This window comes from Aristolochia californica, unplaced genomic scaffold (assembly GCF_029961685.1).
Source record: "Aristolochia californica isolate CCGP_79_NKW_82.1479 unplaced genomic scaffold, dmAriCali1.0.hap1 SCAF_1, whole genome shotgun sequence".
NCBI classification, from domain to species: Eukaryota; Viridiplantae; Streptophyta; class Magnoliopsida; order Piperales; family Aristolochiaceae; genus Aristolochia; species Aristolochia californica.
Window position 1 is genome coordinate 8,402,074 of NW_027181770.1, and position 19,063 is coordinate 8,421,136.

Sequence of the window (19,063 nt, forward strand, 5' to 3'; positions counted from 1 at the left end):
CTTCCTGATATAAACCAGCCGACAGTCTGGATCAATGAGATTAATCAACAACTTTCCTATCCGAAAAAAAAAATTCTTCAAAATCTACTATAATCTAGCAGTGAGGCAACGATGGCAAGATGACTCAGCGGATCAGTAGACTTTGGATTTGTCTGTGCGATCATACGTCCTCTAAGAAACCCTTAACAAATTTATCTTCCATTGTCTTCTTTTAGAAATCTGGTAGGAAATCTCATATCTCGTTTTTTCTTTCTTTAATAATTCAATCTTTCCGATGGACGGAAACAAGACGAAGCCTTGAAATGCCTGAGGATCGGACAACAAGCCCCAATAATGGGGACAAGGCCCGTGCCGTGAAATTTCTCAATAAAACCCGTCGTCTTGATCCTTCTCTCGAAATCAACCATCTTATCTCTAGAGCTAACGAAGGATTTGATGATCCGTCTCTGTTGGATTCTTCTACCATCAGTAAGAAGGAAGACGAAGTATAGACCAATTGGTAAAGGTTGTTATGGCACTTAAAGGATATGGGTTCTCTTTACATATTAGACTTAGGAACATGCCTCTCTGTAGACTCAGCTATTGAATGAGATATAGCAGAAGATTGGATAAGTGGGATTCATCTACCAATCGAATGAACCTTGATCACTACAGCGTCTTCAACAAGACCGGTTTTTGGGGGTGGCTGTAGGGGAACAACACTTGCTGGCTGGAATTGAGCAATCTGCCGGAGTAGGTGTACCAGCAGAAGACAGAAAAAAATAACAACAATATGAGCAAATGAAAATAAATGATAGATTTTTCGAATTTTGAAAACCATAAGTGTGAGTCCTGAAAATTAATGCTTTGATACCATGTTGATTTTCAAGACTCCATGGATTGACTCATGGAGAAAAGGAGATATAACATCTTGGAGAGAAAACAGGAGAAAAAAACCCTCCCCTTGAGGCTCAATTTACAGATGAATAAGATTATAATACTACAATAATACCCCTAAAACTTAAACTAATTACATAAATGTCATCTTTATAATATGACTCTTTATTTACCATAATATCATCACTGTGTGGGCCTTGAGCCCATCTTCCACCTATCTTAGATGTGTGGGCCTTCCATGGTCTTGTGGGCTTGAGCCCATCTTCCACACACTTGGAGTTGTGGGTTTTCTTTAGTCGTATGGGCTTTGGCACATCTTCCAACATGTACAAATATTTTTTACCTGTCCATTAGAAAAACATTTGTATTTGCTAATGTTACTATCTTTGAGGATGTACCATTATGTTATGGACTCAGTAAGACTGAGTCATCTACTTTACTTTTATTATTTATGTTGCTTTTAATTTCGAATTTTATTGATTTATAATAAGACTTAAAGGTAGGGGTAGAATTGGGTTTTATAACCCTAACCTATGTTGATGTTAATTACCCTATTTAAGGGGTAAGGATGGAGAAATAAAGCTAAGTTCGGAATTAGTATAAACTAGAGTAAATTAGGTTAATCTAGGTTCTCCTCGAGCTCCCTCTTCTGGGATTTTGGGCGTGAACCTTCCCTTCGGCGTTGGTGCTTTTGTGAGTGGTTTAGGAGGTTGAGAAGGGAAGAGAAGAGGGAATCTCTACCTGACGGGGTGGAGAGAGACCTTGTGTTTCACGGAACTAAGGAGGAAGAAGGGTTGCGTGAACCCCTTCTTCAGCCAAGGCGAGGGCAGAGGAATTGCTGCTTCATCGTGACTGCAAGAGGCCTTGCTTCATTCATGGAATCGAGGACGGAAGAAGAAGGAAGAGGATCAAACCCTGTCCAAGAAGAAGAACTCTTCTTCCTTCACGGCGAAACAGGGTTCCTTCATGGCGAAACAGAGTCCTTCACGGCAAAACAGAGGAGACGATTTACCTAAGTTAAAAAAAGGTAAATTGAGACTGATTTTTCCTAAGTTCATAAGGTTGGAGTTCTATTTTTAAATTACCTCGTGAATAGTGTTTGAACCCATTCGTGAGAGAAAAGGAATTCTGTTTCCAACTTAGAGTGGTTGGAGACGAAATTCTTGGTTCTTTACAGAGTTTAAACCCGTGTACGTGCTGGATTCATCAGTATCTTGCCGAGTTACTAGATCCATGGCTAGGGACCATAACACATTATTTTTCTTTGTGGCTTTACCTTCTGATCATGTTGTCTCACCTGAACCGGCACTAGTTACCTTTGTACCAGTTGATGTGCCCGTTGGACCGTCACAAGCTGTCACTGTCGAGAAACCATTACAGGTATATAAACGCTAGAAAGAAGTATCGCCATTGACTCTCTCATCGAACCATGAATCTACTTCATCTCAAGATCCTGGAAGTAATTATCTACATCTTCCTATTGCACTTAGGAAGGGTGTCAGGAAAGGTAAAGGTATGAGGTATCTGTAATCTCGGTTTGCTTATTTTTGTTCCTTATCTGACTTCTATACAAATTTTGTTTTGTCCATTTCTACCTACATTATCCCTTCTTCAGTGTAGGAGGTTTTCTCGTCTCCTCATTGGGAACAAGTTATGGATATTGCAATGAATGCTTTGATAGATTGGGACATTTGGCAACTATGTGATCTACCATCTGGGGTCAAAGTTGTTGGTTGTCGTTGGGTTTATACTATCAAATATAATGCAGATGACTCTATTGAGCGGTATAAAGCTTAATTGGTTGCGAAGGGGGTATACTCAAACTTTTGGTATTGATGTGTTTGAAACCTTTTCTCTTGTTGCTTGTTTGTCATTTGTCCGTATTTTGCTCTCAATTGCAGTGAATCGGGTGTGGTCCCTATATCAATTGGACATGAAAAATGCCTTCTTATATGGTGATCTAGAAGAAGAGGTATATATGGAACACCCTCTAGGATGTGTTACTCAGGAGGAGACACATAAAATATGCAGACTTAAGAAGACAATTTATGGGCTGAAGCAGAGTCCACGTGCTAGGTTTGAAAATTCAGCCAAGTTAAGGTATCTATGGGATTCTTGAAGAGTTTTTGTGATGACTCCTTGTTTGTGATGAAGAGGTCCTTTTGAATTGTGGTGTTATTGGTTTATGTAGATGATATTATATTATCTGGGACTGATATTTCTGGTATAGAGGATACCAAGTCTCATTTGTCTGCATATTTTCAAACTAAAGACTTGGGATGGTTGAAATATGTTAAAATACAAGTCCATGGGGGTATTTTGGTCATTTTATTTATTATTCACGTTACATTTTTCTCTTAAAATATAGCTATTAGATAAGGAATGTCTTATTTTATCTCTACTTTAATTTTTATTCAATTTAGATATTTATTTTAGGAGATATGTAATTTTGACTGTTGAGGGACATTTTTGTCCTTTTATAAATTTTCACTTAAACCCTGATTATAAATAAGCTAGACAAGCCATTCTGGCTTGGATTACAAGGTTTCTCCTTTTCCATAACTCATTTTCCTCTTCTATTTTCTCCCCAAATCACATTTTTTAAAATACTTTCTGGGTATTGAAGTGGTGAAAAGTGAAAAAGGCGTTGTGATGACACAAGGTAAGTATATCACATATATGCTTCAAGTCCATGGTTTGTTGGGAGTCAATCTAGTTGATACCCCAATGGAAGTGGGATATGATCTCCATGATGAGCACAATGATGAATTAAACGACAAAACACAGTATCAGAGGTTAGTGGAAAAGTTAATTTATGCAATAGTTACTAGACCCGACATTTCTCTTGCAGTAAGTGTAGTGAGCCAGTTTATGGAACGTCCTCGAAAAGTATACTTGGAAGTTGCACAATAAATTTTGAGGTTTTTTCGAGTACCATGAAAATATATTTTCTATAGACCTAACAATCATATGAAGATAGGTGTTTTCTCGGATGTATATTATGTAGGGTCCAAATTGGATAAAAAGTCAACCTCTGGATATTGTGTCTTCCTAGGAGAAAATTTAGCTTGTTGGTGAAGTAAGAAGCAGAATGTTGTCGCCCGGTCTAGTGCAGAGGTTGAACACAGGGCGATGACTCACACATTGATTGAGTTGATGTAGGTTAGGTTAGTCTCACGAGAGTTGGGTTTCAACCAGGATGAGCCGATGAACATGTTTTGTGATAATCAGGATACGATCTTTATTGCAAGTAACCCAGTTTTTCATGAGATGACTAAACATATAAAGATAGATTGCCACTTCATTCGAGAAGCGGTGATGAAAAAGGAGGTAGTAACTCCGTTTGTCAATTTGAAAATTGGTTAAGAGATATCTTCACCAAGACCCTTGGCAAGTGAGAACTTATATCATTTTACAACAAACTGGGACTCTTGGATATATATGCTCCAGCTTGAAGGAAAGTTTTAGAAAATACATCCAAGAGTATTTTGGTAATTTTATCCTCAATGGGTATTTTTGTTATTTTACCACTTCAATAGTTAGTTTTCTTTATGTAATCTTGTTCTGCATGATAAATTTATATCAGTGGTTAAATTTTCATGTACATAAGATGTGTAGTTAGGGAGATATAAGGATATTAAGGTTTATAATTTGTAACTCAAACCACCTATTTAAGAAGTTAGAGAATTTGTGCACATCTTCAAAAATTTCTTCTTTTCATTTCTATTTTGTTCTCTCAATTTTCACCTCTTCCTTCACCCAAATATTGATTTTACAAATGATAGTAAATCTTTAGGTTTGATTCCTTACAGGATTTGCTGAAGATAAATCCCCAGCAGAAAATCTTTTTGGATAGCTGATGGTCATTATCTATTGTGATGATTTTTAGCATTAGGGTTTGCAGGGTAGTCTTTCACAAAAAAAAGGGAACTCAGGGAGAGGTCATTCTGGTATGTGACAGGGCAAAGAAGAACGCTGTGCAGCAACTGTCAATGAACGAGAATTCATTTTGTTTTATGCAGCATATGAGTTGCTTCTTTTTATCAGAATGTTTTGTACTTTCACCGCATGAGGAGAGAGTTCCCTGATCAAATCAGTGACCTCAATTTTACTGACAAATGGAAACGAGATTCCAAGAAATGATTAAAAAGTGGATTGCTAGCAATTTACAATGGAAAATGAATAAACTCATTTTTTGCCCAATTTAGAGTAAAAAGTGATATCACTAGCATTTTCTCCAGTGAATTCTTGGGTTCAAATTTCAAAGAATAAATATTATTAAAAGAATAATATTAATGGGTTTCTACTTTCAAGCTCTCAGGTCTAAGAGATTTCTAAGGTGCTGCTGAAACATTTGGGTGAAATATGATCAGAATTAGTAGTGTGAATTGTATAGATTTTGTCTCTTTACGATATGATTAAGATCTTGAATTTGCCATCCCTGTCGCTTCCGATCTGCTGAGCGGTTTTGTAAGACGCATTCGGGAGCATTTCTCGACGATCCTGGTTTGCTCGAGTAACAATTCCAAAGCCTGGTGACGCTCTCAATGTTAAACAGTGTCGATTCCAGTCATATCCATCATGGCTGTCTCAAAAATGGTGTACAGCGAGCTACCTCCACGTGCTTCTTTAAAGCTTCAGCCGAACCGGAAGAACCAGAGCAAATGATAGAGACTATGGAAGAGGCATTTGAAAGCAAATTCCTCGCATTCTCTACGAACATCTCCGAATAGGCCTCTCAAACCTCTCGGTTAGCGTCAGAACCCCGTGAAGAAACCGCTGGCCTCACTTACCACGAGCCTTCAAATTCACGACTTCACGGCCATTGATAGCTCTCATCAAATTCATCTATCATTTGCCTGCTACAAAAACCCTAGCCTCAAGGTTCTATTTTGTCTCCCAATTACCGCCAAATTCTATTCAACCCTAAATCTCAAACCGTTTTGGATAAAAGCACAGATAAATACCCTAAATGTTTGATCTTACCTGTGTCGGGACAGGTTTGTCTTCTCCTTGTGCACATTAAATGCAGAGTCTCGTGAATGTACGAGGAAGCAAGTCCGAACGCCCACCGCCGTTCGTTTCATCGACCAAGTTAGGTTTTCAGAAAGAAAAGTGGAAGACTGTAGAGAGAGAGAGAGGCGCCAGAAAAGTCTTTCCACCTACTGCTGCTATTAAAGTATTTCCGATTCAATTCCGGCATTCCGTGAAATCTAAAATTCCGAAAAAAGCTCGTGAATTGTTGATCAGCGAGAGCGACGTTGCATGCGCGCGGATCCATATCTGAGAGCGTGAGGATCTCCCCCATCAACCTCCCTCCTTTCCGCCCATCATCTCTCCAGATTTACGTTTTTTTTTTTCATTTTCGATTCCAGACCCCCAAACAGTAACCAATCGGATTAAGGCATCCTAAGAAAGCGGTTTGGCGTGGGAATTCCAAGTCATGAGTGGGATAATCAGCGCTTTGAGGTGGCAAAGACGGGTGGGTAGGGTTTTGGTTTTTCTTCATCTCCCGAATCGGGAAATCTTTACGGGACCCGCCGGGGACAAAAGTCTTCATACGTTTTTTACTTTCGGATGACGTCCTCACATAATGTGAAGTTGACCGTTGACGCTTTTCGTCTTCCTCTTATCTCTTCACACGAGGCGAATTTTCTGCTCCCTCTTTTGGTAATCACCCCTAATCAGTCTTTTAACTTGGTAAACTAATCTCTCTCTCTCTCTCCCTCCGCGTAAATTACGTAACCGGGCTGGGGTAGGTAAGAAATGGAGTCTCCTAAGATTTCCCAAACGGAGCCCACTCGTAGGTGACATTAATCGCCAGGTGGGTGGGTTTTATCACTCATGTAGGGGCCACCAGCGCACCCGTGCACCACCCCGTTTTTTACTGCGGATGATTTACGACCGGAGTTAGATGTGTGATGCCGATGGGCCACCGATCGATGAGTGCGTGGATCTGTAGCAACGGGACAGGAGGATAGGGAAAAGATCAAATCGGATGGTATCGGCATAAGCCAACTCTCCACGTGTTAAGCGACGGGCGAGAGCCATGGACGCAGAGAGCGAGGAGGGAAGAGGGCTCTTGCTTTTCTTCATTGGGTTCGTTTCTTTGTTTTGGCTTTCCGCAGGTAAAAAAAAAACCTACCCCAGGTGGACTCCGTCGTAAAAACAAGTGAAATCTAAGGAGAGGAAGGAGGAAGAAGGTTCTGCGTATTTCTTCGATTCTCTAACTGGTCGTCCGGTTGACGCCCGCGTCAAACGCCCAGAAAGTACGGAAGGTTCCGACGGGGATACCAAAAGATTTTGTGGGCTCCGCCTCGATCGAGAGGTCTTGATCAGCTTCCTGCCCTTCCTCGGCTCCTTGTTTCTTGGACGCGCTACCTCCTTTTTGCCTGTTCCTCGGCGTATCGTCCCTAGCTCCGTCGAGACGTAACTTGAAAAGCTTTTAACTAATTAATAAGAAGCTGTACGATTAACACTCGGCTCCGATCGGTTAATCAAGATGGACCACCACTTTTGCATCTCCTGAATGCCCCCAAAAGATATTAAAATAATACAAAATTGGAACATCCCATGAAATGACAGGTCCACGTATGAGAATTTGTCACCCATTTTTAGAACACCTTCCATCCACTCGACTCGGTTTGATTGGCCGAAGCTGGGATGATCGGAATCCAAGCCAAGAGCACTAGACGAGGCCCGCTGTGTAAAAAGCCGGCGAGCGGGTCATCTCTGCCCTGCCTCCTTTATCACGGCATGCCGGACAGGTTTTGTGAGACGACGAAGACGAATCGCCGGGCCCACGGCGATCCTCAATCCGGGGGCATTCAAGTTTGATGGGAAGGGGTATTTCGGGTAATTGAGGTAAGACAAGTAGTATATATAGTCGAATCTAAAATTGATATTGTCAAGATTTTAAATATCAGCAAGGGTGTCTTTAGCAAGTCATGTCACGGAGAAAAAATGTGCATGTGGCATTGGATTGGTCGCTTTTTTATGGTCCCCACGGAGAAATATGGATGATCTTAGCGATACACTTTATTTACGTGTAATCGCTTATCCGGGATCGCCATGTGCTCGGTGGGGTCCACCAAGCGGGGGTGACCTGACCAGAAGCGGGGGCGGAGCCTGAACCAAGGTCTCTTCTCGCGACTGGGATTCCATGCCACGAGTCAAATGAATAGGAGCCGAGCCGATTGTCAGAGGTGTGGACGGAAAAAAAAAAAAAAAAAATAAAGAAAAGGGTAGAGCCGTCTTTTCGGGATCCTTTTGCTTTGAAAAATTGGCCTATTCTTCCTCTTTTTTTTTCCTATCAGAAGATCTAAGATTTGATTTCCCCGGGATTTTATGTCTATGTCTTGAAGCAACCGCCATGAAAACACGACCCAACGACACCACAAGCTACTCCCATTCCTCCTCCCCTTTCATTCCTCAACACATATCCTCCTCCCCCTCCACCGTAAGGGCGATACGAAAAGATATAATAAAGAATTCGTTCTGCTCGGTACTTTACGTGACGCTCTCTTTGATCTCTGCAACTTCGATTCCAGGATACGATTTTCTTTCTTAATCATTTGGTTTTTCCGGGTGGGGTGATGAGTTTAGGCAAGAAGGGGCTTGCGAGATCGGGAATTTTGGTGGTTGCCATTCTGTCTTGTATTGATTACGACTGGGCCGTTGGCTCTCTCTGGTTTGCATTGGTGTTTGTGGGGTGGGTCGTTTTGGAAGGGAATTGGGTGGAGACGATGAGGGTCAGAATCAGAAAAGGGGGATTGAAGGGGAAGAGAAGCGTGCGTCAATCGCTGGAGATCTTTTCTGAATGGAGAAGAGCAGGTAAATCTTTTGCATTTTTTTATTTTCCGGTACGAGTTTCTTACTCTCAGACAAGCCTTTGCCTCCACTGCATAACATGCTTAGGACACATCAAGCAAAAAGTAGGCGACTCGAGCCACGGATTTATATTTGTGTTTGTTTTGAGCAGGGATCCTTGAATTCCAGTAAAATAAGACCTGTAATGAACTGGAAGCTGAAAAGAAATGCGAAAATGCTTTCATCTGCCGAACTAGATTTCGATGTCCTGTGGTTTTGTTCACCAGAATAGAGACTTTTTTTTTTTCTTTTTCTTTGTGTTCCTCTCCGCTTTTCTTTCCGTCTTTCACAATCAGGACCGATGCGGAGCAATAGCAGTTTCCCTGTAAAATCTGAAAGTTCCCCAGTGTGGTGTTTTTACAGTCCATTTCGGCCTCTTCACCTGAAAATTTTCTTTTCTTCTTTTTTCCTTCTCAGGTAAGGTACTGGTGCCCACCCTTCCCTGCTATCCTCTCTCACGTCTTTTCCTCTGTCAGAGCTCCTCAATATTGTCTCTCCCTTCTGCTCGCCTCTTTTTCCTCTTCTCTCGTCGTCCTTTCTGCATCCGCGTACACTGTTCACCCTCCTGAATACGCACTCTGGCACCGGTTGGATGGTCCGCCACCGGATTTTCACTGAATATGAGCCGGTGGCCGTAGTGGCGAATGTCGATACTCGCATCATGTTAAGATAGGGAAATGTCATATGGGGATGGGCGTTCTACGCGGCAGATACTGATCGGTTCCACGTCACCCATGTGATTGAGGACCCGAGTGGATTGAACTTGCTGAGGAAAAAGTTGGAATCCGATGGGGACCACTTACCTCGTGCTCACCTTTGCCTTCTTACCATTTCACACAATCATTCATTGTCGGGACAGTTTTTACCAAATCTGCTCCACGTGTGTACTCCTGCTGCGCCTCGGGATGTCGATCGGACGGCTCGCCGTCGATGATTAACGGTATAGATCGTGTCTGACTCTGTCACTGTGGGTCAGGTTTGTTTGTTGTCTGAAATATGGTCAATTGGTCGGTATTTTGAGTAATTTTTGTACGGACGTTTTTTTAATTTAATTTAAATTAATTTTTTTGGTAAAGAATTTTTTTTTTAAAACTTTTATACTGTTTTATCAAAATTGCTGTTTCCGGCCAATTCTGTGGCCGGTGGGGCTACGGATTTCCGTTTTCAGGAAAATCGCGTGGCGGTTGGGTCGAAATTCCTTGGGAATTTTCCGAGAAACGTCATTTTCCCGCCAATCGGGAGATCTGGTCCAGATTTTATTCCTTGGGAAAGTCGGGTTTTTACAGCAATTTGCCGGGACTATGTCATTTTCCGCGCGTCTATTTTCGGCTCACTGACGCTTGAGTGTCTGTGTTCGTCAGAGATCTCGTTTACGGAAGAAAATAACGCTTCAATGGCACCGAGATTCTTAAACCACTCGAACCTGTTCTCTGGAAACCGTTGCTTTTGGCTCTCCGGATCATTGTCCGCTCAACCGCCTGATTCTTCTAGCAGTTGCAGCATGAGTTCCGGTGGTCGCAATATTGTTTTTCCGCCCGGGAGTGCCGATCCCGTCGCCGGAAAGATCTTGCTGGTTGAAGACATTGAAATTAATAGGGTAAATACTGTTTTCTTTCTTTGCCGCTACTTTTTTGACTTGGGAAGTCTCGTTGTGGTGTGCGTGAAACGCTTGATCTCTGCTTGGAGTGACAATGCTAGAGTAAATATGTGCAGATACTGCTGAGAAAATTGTTCAGAGACCTGAATGTCTTGTTTGAAGAAGCTGAAAATGGTCAGATAGCTGTCGACTACTTCAAGCAAGGCAAGAATTTCGATCTTGTTCTCATGGATAAGGAAATGCCAGTGATGGACGGCCATGAGGTGAGCAAAATTTCTGCATTATTTCGTTTTATTCTTTTCTTGTGACCAATTCATTGATCACGACCTTCCTGTTAGTATCTCTGCGTTAGAGATCCTTTACGAGTTTCTCTTCCAGAACTCGCGTTGATTGATTTCCATTTATCTTTTGTCGTCCTTACGTTAATGCAGGCAACACGACAGCTAAGACTGCTGGGAGTGAAGACTCCTATCATAGCTTTGACAGGAAACAGCTTGCCGTCGGACAAGGATATGTTCTTTCAAGCAGGAGCTGACGAGTTCAAGACCAAGGTATGTTGGCAACATCAACAAATAAATCGTCTAAACGGTGGAAGGATAGATGATGAATTTTGATTCTTCTCAGTGAGACAAATCTGTTTGTAGTTTCTAACTGATGTCTTGTTTTCGTTTCTGAAGCCGCTGTCGAGAGATGAACTGGTCTGCCTTCTCGCAAGATACGGTCTAGAGCGCCCTGTACCCCCAATAATACGCCCTTTATGAAAGTGTGTTATTTGACCGGAGAGTGGCGCCATTGGACTGCCGATTCTCGGTGTAAATGACTGGAATTTTAGTTTGCAGGGAGTTTTTATATTTCTTTCTTTCTTTTGGTTTCATCTTGAGCCATTCTTGTATATAAAACTCACGCAGTCTCATAGTCTCTGGCTTCGATTTATGTAGCTAGGCCAGATTTTGTTTTCGAGTTTATCCAATCAAATGGTATAAAAGTATTTTGCACTGACTTCCGCCATTAAAACAAAAATGTAGAAATACTCTACCAGCCTTCATGAACATTCAGAATTCACAGAAAGAAAATGCAATTGTTCTGATACTGACGCTCTGTTTCTTAAGAGAAAAAGAGACGAAGATTGCTTGTCATTTAGTATGAAATGCTTCTCTCTTTTTCCTTCCCCAGAACCAAACATGGATTTACCTGCCATTTGCAAATGGCCCTCTAAATGGGATCTGATATCGTTAGCTAAGCAACGTTGCAATCGCCTTTGTTGGTGGCTAGAATTATTCCAAGGGAATGTGCATGCACCTGCATCCGTTCTTACAAACACTAAGCAAGTGTGCAGGGCAAAATAGCAAAGCAAAAGCTGAGTGGACTCACTGTGGAAGACGTCAATGGCTGCCTTAAAAGATCCAGAGAGTACGGAAAAAGACTTACTCGTACAAGCTGAAGCTGTTTGTATTCTGCAATTCAAGGTATCTTCGGACTTTAGAGGCCGACATCATTGTTCACTGTTTGGCAATATCTTCTTGACATCATTGTTGACCGTTCTGTGATATCTTCTTCTGATCTCTCTTTAGTCTTTACAGATAATGTTCCAATTTTTCTAGCTCGATTTCAAATCTTTCAGGCGCAAGTAGACAACTTCAGAAGAAAATCCAGCCCCCGGTTGTCCGTTTCTGGAAGCCCACGTTAACAGGAGACTACTGTTACCTACATCCGTTTATTTCAGATTTTGAACTAACTGATAGAAATGCCCATAATGTTTCATCCTGCTCTGACCCACTGCCTTCCAGCAGAGGGCAGTGAATGATGCCTGATATTAGAATATCAATTCAATGCCATACACACTTTATTACGCCCACAGTTGTTTCAACAGAAGAGACCGCAAAGGTCCATGACCAATCACTTCTTCTGCAACCATGAAAAGGTCTCAGACAAGGCTATCACCACATTGATGGAGCTGTATATCCATAACATCGGATCCATAAAAACCCGAATGGGTTTTTCTGCTAAGAGAGAAGGCGTTGGCCTCTATGGCGACAGCTTAGTAAAATTTGATCAGGCTTAAAAAGCCCTGCAATTCTTTAGACATCACTATGGATAATATCCATTTAATCATACATAGGTTCTCCTGCTAATTAATTAATAATCTTGATAAGAAATTCTGATTTTGTGTAACATACAAGACATATTATTCAGGTCCAACATAAAATGGAAGGAGTGGTCTTCATCTATCTCAGTACTCTCAGTGTAGTAGGTGGTGGTAAGGGTATAAATATTGAGTAGAATACTAACAGATGTAAACAATTATCCAAAATCGGATCAACTAACCCTTGTTTTTATTGCCAATGTGGATTGGGACTCTGGCTGGTGGCCTCTCCGACTTCAATGTTTGACGTTGCTTGTTGTTGTAGACAAAGGACCAACTTCAGATCCCCGTAAAAGCAGTTTTGCTTGTTGTTGTAGACAAAAGGACCTACTTCAGATGCTATTGCCAACGACCACCAAGTTTGGTGAATGAATTATTTGAAGGAAAGGTTTTTGGAAGCTTTTTGCCCTATTCTTAATCAATAACGACGCATACTTTTCGTGTTTTTGTTGCACAGAAATAACAAATCTATGGAAACAAAGAAGAAGCAGAATTGATAAGTAGTACCTATAGATAAGAATCTTTTACAAAGGTGCAAGGAGGGAAGGGGAGGCTTCCCCATTCTTTGCAAAAACAATAAGAGTTTTTGAGTATGAATAAATGAAAGTCAAATAATCGATTTTGCATAATCTGAGTGTAACTTACAACTCAATTTTGACATCTCTGAAGATGGATTTGGTCTAGTAAAAGTAACTTGTGAAATTTCCATCGGGGACCTTCTAAATAGACGAGAGAATCTTCAACTTCTGGAATTTGATCGCGATGGTTGGAGGTAAATTATTGTTCACACTTCCATTAAAATTCTATTTATGAATTTCATAATGTGTATAAAAATTATTTTATGCTTACAGTTCACTCGCTAACCGACCATCTTAGGTCCATGGATTAAGAGTTGGGGGAAGCCCCAAGTCATTTCTTTAACTCAAAGTTGGGTGAATAGAAGAAGATACAAGAAAATTGAGTTGTAAGTTACTAGTCCTACAAGCTTTAAAGATCTTAAAGGGCCCAAAATAATGAAAGGCAAGTTCCTGATTTGGTCATAGAAGGTCATCTACTTGTAAACCTAATCACCTATTTCGAATTCCCGTTCCTCTCGGAGGGTTTTCTACTGTCTGCGCCATGCGATTTCAGACAAATATGCTTAAAAAGAGCACAACTTCATCTACCTCCATTAACTCTACTATAGACAACCCTTGAAAGGAGTCATGCTCGTTGCAGCTATGGAACTCACTCCACAAAACTTTGTAAATAATTCTTGAGACATCATTCACCACCTTCGTTTGCCTGTCAGTTTCCGGATGATAATCCATGCTTTTCAATGGACCCACTCCCTACCATTGTAAAATGAAAACTTCAGTGTAAAACTGGCTAACGACAAGCACATCTTTGTCAAATATGAGGGTGTATGAGGTACCCCCTCATGCATGGCAACCAATTTAGTATCCAAATCATTAATATTGGAAAGAGAAATGTAATGTTCTTATCTAAACCATCACATCCCTCTAAAAGCGACTCAGCAAAGCCTTCTTCTTTTGGCTCGAGTAAGAGAACAACAGTCTGTAAGTAAACAACACTTAGAAGGTCAACCTTACCGTCTTTGTGAAATTACCCCTTCTAAACAGAAGGAAAGATTAAAAAATTTATCTCCTGAACAGAAGGGATGATAATCCCTGCCCATAAACCAGGAGAAGAACGCAGTAAAAGGGGGTGAGAGGATTAAAGTATAAGCAATTTCCACCAGAAGTGTTTTAAAATTCTAAAAAAAGAGTACAAGGGCAGGGTTTGGTCATGCTATCAGAGCCATATGTTTCTTGTTTTAATTGAAAAGTATAAATGTCCAAATTATGCGATTCTGTTCATGCCTTTGCCTGAAAACTAAGGCGACTCAAAAGTAATATTTTTTATTCCAATTTTTTTTTATAAGATAGATAGAAAATAAAATTTCAATTATTAAAACAAAAAATTAGAAAAAAAATTTAACCTAAAGCATTAAGCTACTCCAGGGCCAATCAATGGCCACTGGTCAGGTCAAAGTCAGGTTTTCCGAAACCTGAACTCAATTCAGAACTCGAAACTTGAAATTTAAATAAAAAAATCAAAATGTCCCCATTACCCTTCTCTACCCTATCTTTATCCCTATAAACCTGACTCTTCCCTAATCTCTCATTTTACATCTTCTCTCTGCGGTTGGGTATGGAAAAACTGTCTCCAACCTGTGATCACTGTGAGCGAATATCTCGTAGGCGATGTAATAAAAATAAAAAATAGGATAGGTTGCACGTGCAGATCACGTGAGTGAACATGGACAGGCTCCAGGTGCTGGAGCCTCGAGGATCTGCTCCCTTGTCTCGATCCCTCTGTACAAGGAGAAGACGGACAGTGGCCACATCGCAGGCGGATAGTTGAACGTGGCATAAATCGGATCCTTTTTTTTTTTTTTTCCCAACAGATCACTTTCAACGCAGACTAATTGGAATTTTGGAGTTTGGACCTTACCTTCCGTAGAACACAACAGCAAAATGCCAGCGTTTCCATTTGTCACGACTCTTCGCTCTCTTCCCGCTTCTTTTCGCTACTCTGCAAAAGATGAAGACATCTCCGTTTCTCCGCTACGATTCAGTTCTGGTTTTGGATAATACTCTGGATTCTGGAACGGAGATTGAAGATTGGAGACTGGAGACTGGAGACTGGATATAGAAGAGCAGCGTCGCCGCCTACAGTTTGTTGGGCTTCTGGTATTCGAATTTTGATCTCGTCATACTCGGGATCTGCAGCCTCTCACTGTTGACTCTCAACGAGACTCACGCCCCCTCCCTTCTTATTAATTAAAAAGATATTTTAATACGCCCGTGGTTTATGACCTCTCTCTTCTTCTGTTTTTATTACATCGCTTTATGGATAAAAACAGATGATGACTCCCCAACAGCAATTTCCTATTGGACCCGCCTGGACCCAGATCAAGCCTATTCTCATTTCTCACCAGATGAGCGCGTAATCGGTTCAGCTGTTTTAATGGCTTTTTTAAATTTAATATTATCAGATTTATTTTTTTGTTTTTTATAAATGTCTAGGCGTCGAGACCTACCCAAACAACACCGTCCTTCCCCCGTTTAATCGGACTTTTTTCTCCTTCCTTCCCTTCTCCGAAACCTCCTCTGCTTCTGCATCTCTTTCTCTCCATGGCTCTCCAGAACGGTGGCGCCTCTGGTGGAAATGGCCTCATCGTCAGCTTCGGTGAGATGCTTATAGATTTCGTTCCGACCGTTTCTGGAGTTTCTCTCGCAGAGGCGCCTGGATTTCTCAAAGCGCCGGGCGGTGCTCCTGCTAATGTCGCCATCGCTGTCTCACGTCTCGGCGGGAAAGCCGCCTTTGTTGGTAAGCTTGGTGACGACGAGTTTGGTCACATGTTGTCCAACATCTTGAAAGAAAACAGAGTTTCCAACGAAGGGATCTTGTTCGATCAAGGCGCACGCACCGCGTTGGCCTTCGTCACTCTCCGATCCGATGGAGAACGCGAGTTTATGTTTTATAGGAATCCTAGTGCGGACATGCTCTTGAGAGAAGACGAGCTAAATCTCGAACTCATCAGAAAGGTCAGTCCATCTTTCTTTCTACTAGTCTTTCATCGGTAAAAATCATGTTTTTCTTTTGTAATTTATTCGATTTTCTGTGCGGGAATCCAGTAGACCAGACGAAACAGTTGTTTCATGCTTTTCCTCTTATTACCCTTCTCTTTGATAAAAATTAACCCGGTTTATTGAAGAACATAGTTGATCAATTCTGGCCGATAATCTAATCCTGAATTTTGCAGGCTAAGATTTTTCATTACGGATCGATCAGCTTGATTACAGAGCCATGTAGATCTGCACATCTACGGGCAATGGAGGTTGCGAGAGACGCCGGGGCGCTACTGTCCTACGATCCTAACCTCCGTTTACCTTTGTGGCCATCAGCCGAAGAGGCTCGTACCCAGATCATGAGTATCTGGGATCGCGCAGACATCATTAAGGTTAGCGATGTCGAGCTGGAATTTTTGACGGGCAACAACTCGGTGGAGGACGAAGTTGCTTTAACTTTGTGGCATCCTGGGTTGACACTGCTCTTGGTCACCCTGGGTGAGAATGGATGCAAATATTTCACCAAGGTACACAGGCGCCCCATTTCCTGTCTTTTTTTTTTTTTTTTCTCTTATTCCCAATTCCGTCTGCAATTCCGTAAGCATCCGAATTCAACTTGTTTTTGTCCATTTCTGGTAAAATACATAAGAATTTTCGCGGAACCGTGGAGGCATTCAAAGTGAAGACGGTGGATACTACCGGAGCCGGCGACGCATTCGTTGGTTCTTTGCTAAGCAAGATCGTCGACGATGGATCCGTGATTACAGTAAGAAAGATGACGATTTTGTTCCTCTTCTTAACAAGCATCGTTGATTCAAAGTGAAAATTAACTGGTTTTGTAATTTCAGGACGAAGCAAGATTGAGGGAAATCCTCAAATTCTCAAACGCTTGCGGAGCCATCACCACCACCAAGAAGGGAGCCATCCCCGCCTTGCCGACTGAGGCAGAAGTATTGGAGCTTCTTAAAGCATAAAATCTTTCCTTTTCATTTTTGTTCTCTGTGTTTCTTTTGAATTCTGCGATGAATTAATGGTCAAAAAATGGTAAAGATTGCGTTTTCAGTTTTGAATATTTCTGATTTCATGTTGTGATTTTGTTCTGCTTAATAAAATTATTATACTTTGCTCCTACCATCGACCGCTGCAAGGTTGGTGACAGCATTTCTCACGAACAGATCATAGAAATGGTCAATTCCTATCTGCAGAAAACCGCTTCTTTCTTCTTTATGCAAACGTCAGAAATGGTCGATGTAGCTTGCTTGATGGAAATGTTGATCAGCATGAGAGATTTTGATACAACTACAATCATGAAAATGCTGTTGAGCTGCGTACAGATCTACTAATGTTAGGAATGTGTGATAAACATCTTGTTCTGCAGGACAGATATTGATTCAGCTTCACTCTTATCAGTATTGTCTTTCAAAGCTCTAGATTTATTAGTCTAAAAGTAAACGGACAAAACATAGCATCAGTTACTGTAGGAAATAACCATAACCAAGAATTTTCCTTTCTACAAATGAAAATTAGGGTTTTTCTTTTCCTGTCTGCCCTTCTCCATTTTGTGAAGGGTCTTATCAATGCAATTTGATGAGGAAGCCATGAAACGTGTAACAAGAAACTGGAAGATATTATCACACACCAGATCTTAACTGAACAGGTAGGTTGGGTACCTACGAAGCCATCTGCAGCAAGACAAGAGCAAGTAAGGTGACTTTTAACTTAGTTCCAACAAATCCAGACAGGTGAAATGAACAAATCTGTTCTTTGTTTCTGGTAAAAGTTTCATTTGTTAGTTCCAACAACTTCAAATTTGATGAAACTTTTGACAAACAATCAACACAATTAATTGTCAATTAACAATTATTAGTAACTCAACCTTAGCTCTCTGTCCTACTAATAAGCCCTCCAAGAAATAGTTCTATGACACTGTTCATAGTAGCAACTACAATGTAAAACCAAATGGCTTCTAAATAGCTAATCTTGACAAACAGATATGGAAAACTCTTACATGACTCTCACAATAAGAAGTCTCATAGAGCCAAAATTAATATAGTGGAATCTCACAAGAGAAATCTCAATTAAAAGTAGTTTAATTTTGTTAGTCTTTTATTTATGTTTAGTTGTTCAATTGTTTTACGACTTATCTTTTAGTGTTTAACTTTGGGTATAATGAGACATAAGTAGTTTAAATATAATTAGATTCTACTTGCTTCTTGGGTTATGTGAGTTGACTCAATCAACCCACAAAGATAATGTGATCATTTTCTAATCTACATCTAATAGTTTAGGTTCGTAGTGTTTTTTTTTTTTTTTTACTTTTTTTTTTTCTTATGTCCAAGTACATGTTGTTTTCTTGGCATTCACACCTCCATACTGAACTTTTCATATTTAAAATTATATATTAAAGGAAAGGTTTTCGAGTCTAATTTCGAACACAAAAAAAAGTTTGGCAATTGTTTTCTATAAATAAAGTCGATATTTGAAAAAGCAAAGGTCAATTTGCTAGAGAGATTCGAGTAACAACAGAAAACTTTAATTTTTTAGGCATTTTATGCCATAAAAAACAGGACTTCATATGGAGAATTATATCTAAAAAAATGATTTGTAAATCTATTTTCTTACCTATCATACTAATTGTAAATCTAAATTTTCTAGGATATATCAATATTGGAATACTCAATGGTCATGCTAACCAAAGAAAAAATAGTATTCATTTCAGCCAAATTACAATGTTTGAAATCTATTGGATTCTTTCTCTCAAAAGAAGTATATTTTATGAAGAAATATTACACTTGAATAAAATGTATCAAAGTTTAGTTTCAAAAGGAGAAATTTTCATATCTATATATAAGGAGATATTCGCAATAGAGTTATCAACCGTCAAACTATGGAATGAAGAAAATAAAGAAGTCATAACATACTCAAGAACAAAGTTTTTTATGTTAAATTAGGTATCAAATT

General features: G+C 40.4%; 3 protein-coding genes across 8 annotated transcripts in view; all 3 read left to right on the forward strand.

Annotated features, from left to right (window-relative positions):
- The window catches only part of LOC137944604 (putative metallophosphoesterase At3g03305), a 44,855-nt gene extending 39,862 nt beyond the window's left edge, over nt 1–4,993 (forward strand). The window contains exon 5 of one of the 4 annotated variants that reach the window (XM_068790313.1): nt 4,766–4,993. The gene's annotated coding sequence lies outside the window, so the exon portion shown is untranslated. Of the gene's footprint in view, nt 1–2,777; nt 2,982–4,688 lie in introns of those variants that run through there. The other 3 variants (XM_068790322.1, XM_068790349.1, XM_068790338.1) reach the window with 3 other exon arrangements.
- Nucleotides 4,994–8,210: 3,217 nt separating this feature from the next.
- Nucleotides 8,211–11,362, forward strand: LOC137958474 (two-component response regulator ORR41-like). 3 transcript variants are annotated; one of them, XM_068805538.1, is made up of 6 exons: nt 8,622–8,709; nt 9,163–9,685; nt 10,107–10,342; nt 10,459–10,605; nt 10,774–10,893; nt 11,020–11,362. In XM_068805538.1, the coding sequence occupies exons 2-6, from the start codon at nt 9,676–9,678 to the stop codon at nt 11,101–11,103; spliced, it is 597 nt and encodes a 198-aa protein (XP_068661639.1). In that variant the 5' UTR covers nt 8,622–8,709; nt 9,163–9,675; the 3' UTR covers nt 11,104–11,362. The 3 variants fall into 3 exon arrangements, with proteins under 3 accessions (XP_068661619.1, XP_068661639.1, XP_068661628.1); XM_068805527.1 differs by having other exon boundaries at nt 8,626–8,709; nt 8,858–9,685; XM_068805518.1 differs by lacking the exon at nt 9,163–9,685 and having other exon boundaries at nt 8,211–8,709.
- A 4,204-nt stretch (nt 11,363–15,566) lies between these two features.
- Nucleotides 15,567–17,174, forward strand: LOC137944658 (probable fructokinase-3). The gene is made up of 4 exons (XM_068790373.1): nt 15,567–16,078; nt 16,297–16,629; nt 16,752–16,868; nt 16,951–17,174. The coding sequence occupies exons 1-4, from the start codon at nt 15,665–15,667 to the stop codon at nt 17,074–17,076; spliced, it is 990 nt and encodes a 329-aa protein (XP_068646474.1). The 5' UTR covers nt 15,567–15,664; the 3' UTR covers nt 17,077–17,174.
- The last annotated feature ends 1,889 nt before the right edge of the window (nt 17,175–19,063 follow it).

What these genes read in the sequence shown, in the direction of transcription:
- LOC137958474 (XM_068805518.1), top strand. Translation starts at nt 8,472, where the DNA reads ATGAGTTTAGGCAAGAAGGGGCTTGCGAGATCGGGAATTTTGGTGGTT. An exon ending in AAGACATTGAAATTAATAGG is followed by an intron (nt 10,343 to 10,458) that starts GTAAATACTGTT and finishes AAATATGTGCAG; the next exon opens with ATACTGCTGAGAAAATTGTT. An exon ending in CAGTGATGGACGGCCATGAG is followed by an intron (nt 10,606 to 10,773) that starts GTGAGCAAAATT and finishes ACGTTAATGCAG; the next exon opens with GCAACACGACAGCTAAGACT.
- LOC137944658 (XM_068790373.1), top strand. Translation starts at nt 15,665, where the DNA reads ATGGCTCTCCAGAACGGTGGCGCCTCTGGTGGAAATGGCCTCATCGTC. An exon ending in GATGCAAATATTTCACCAAG is followed by an intron (nt 16,630 to 16,751) that starts GTACACAGGCGC and finishes AAAATACATAAG; the next exon opens with AATTTTCGCGGAACCGTGGA. An exon ending in ACGATGGATCCGTGATTACA is followed by an intron (nt 16,869 to 16,950) that starts GTAAGAAAGATG and finishes TTGTAATTTCAG; the next exon opens with GACGAAGCAAGATTGAGGGA.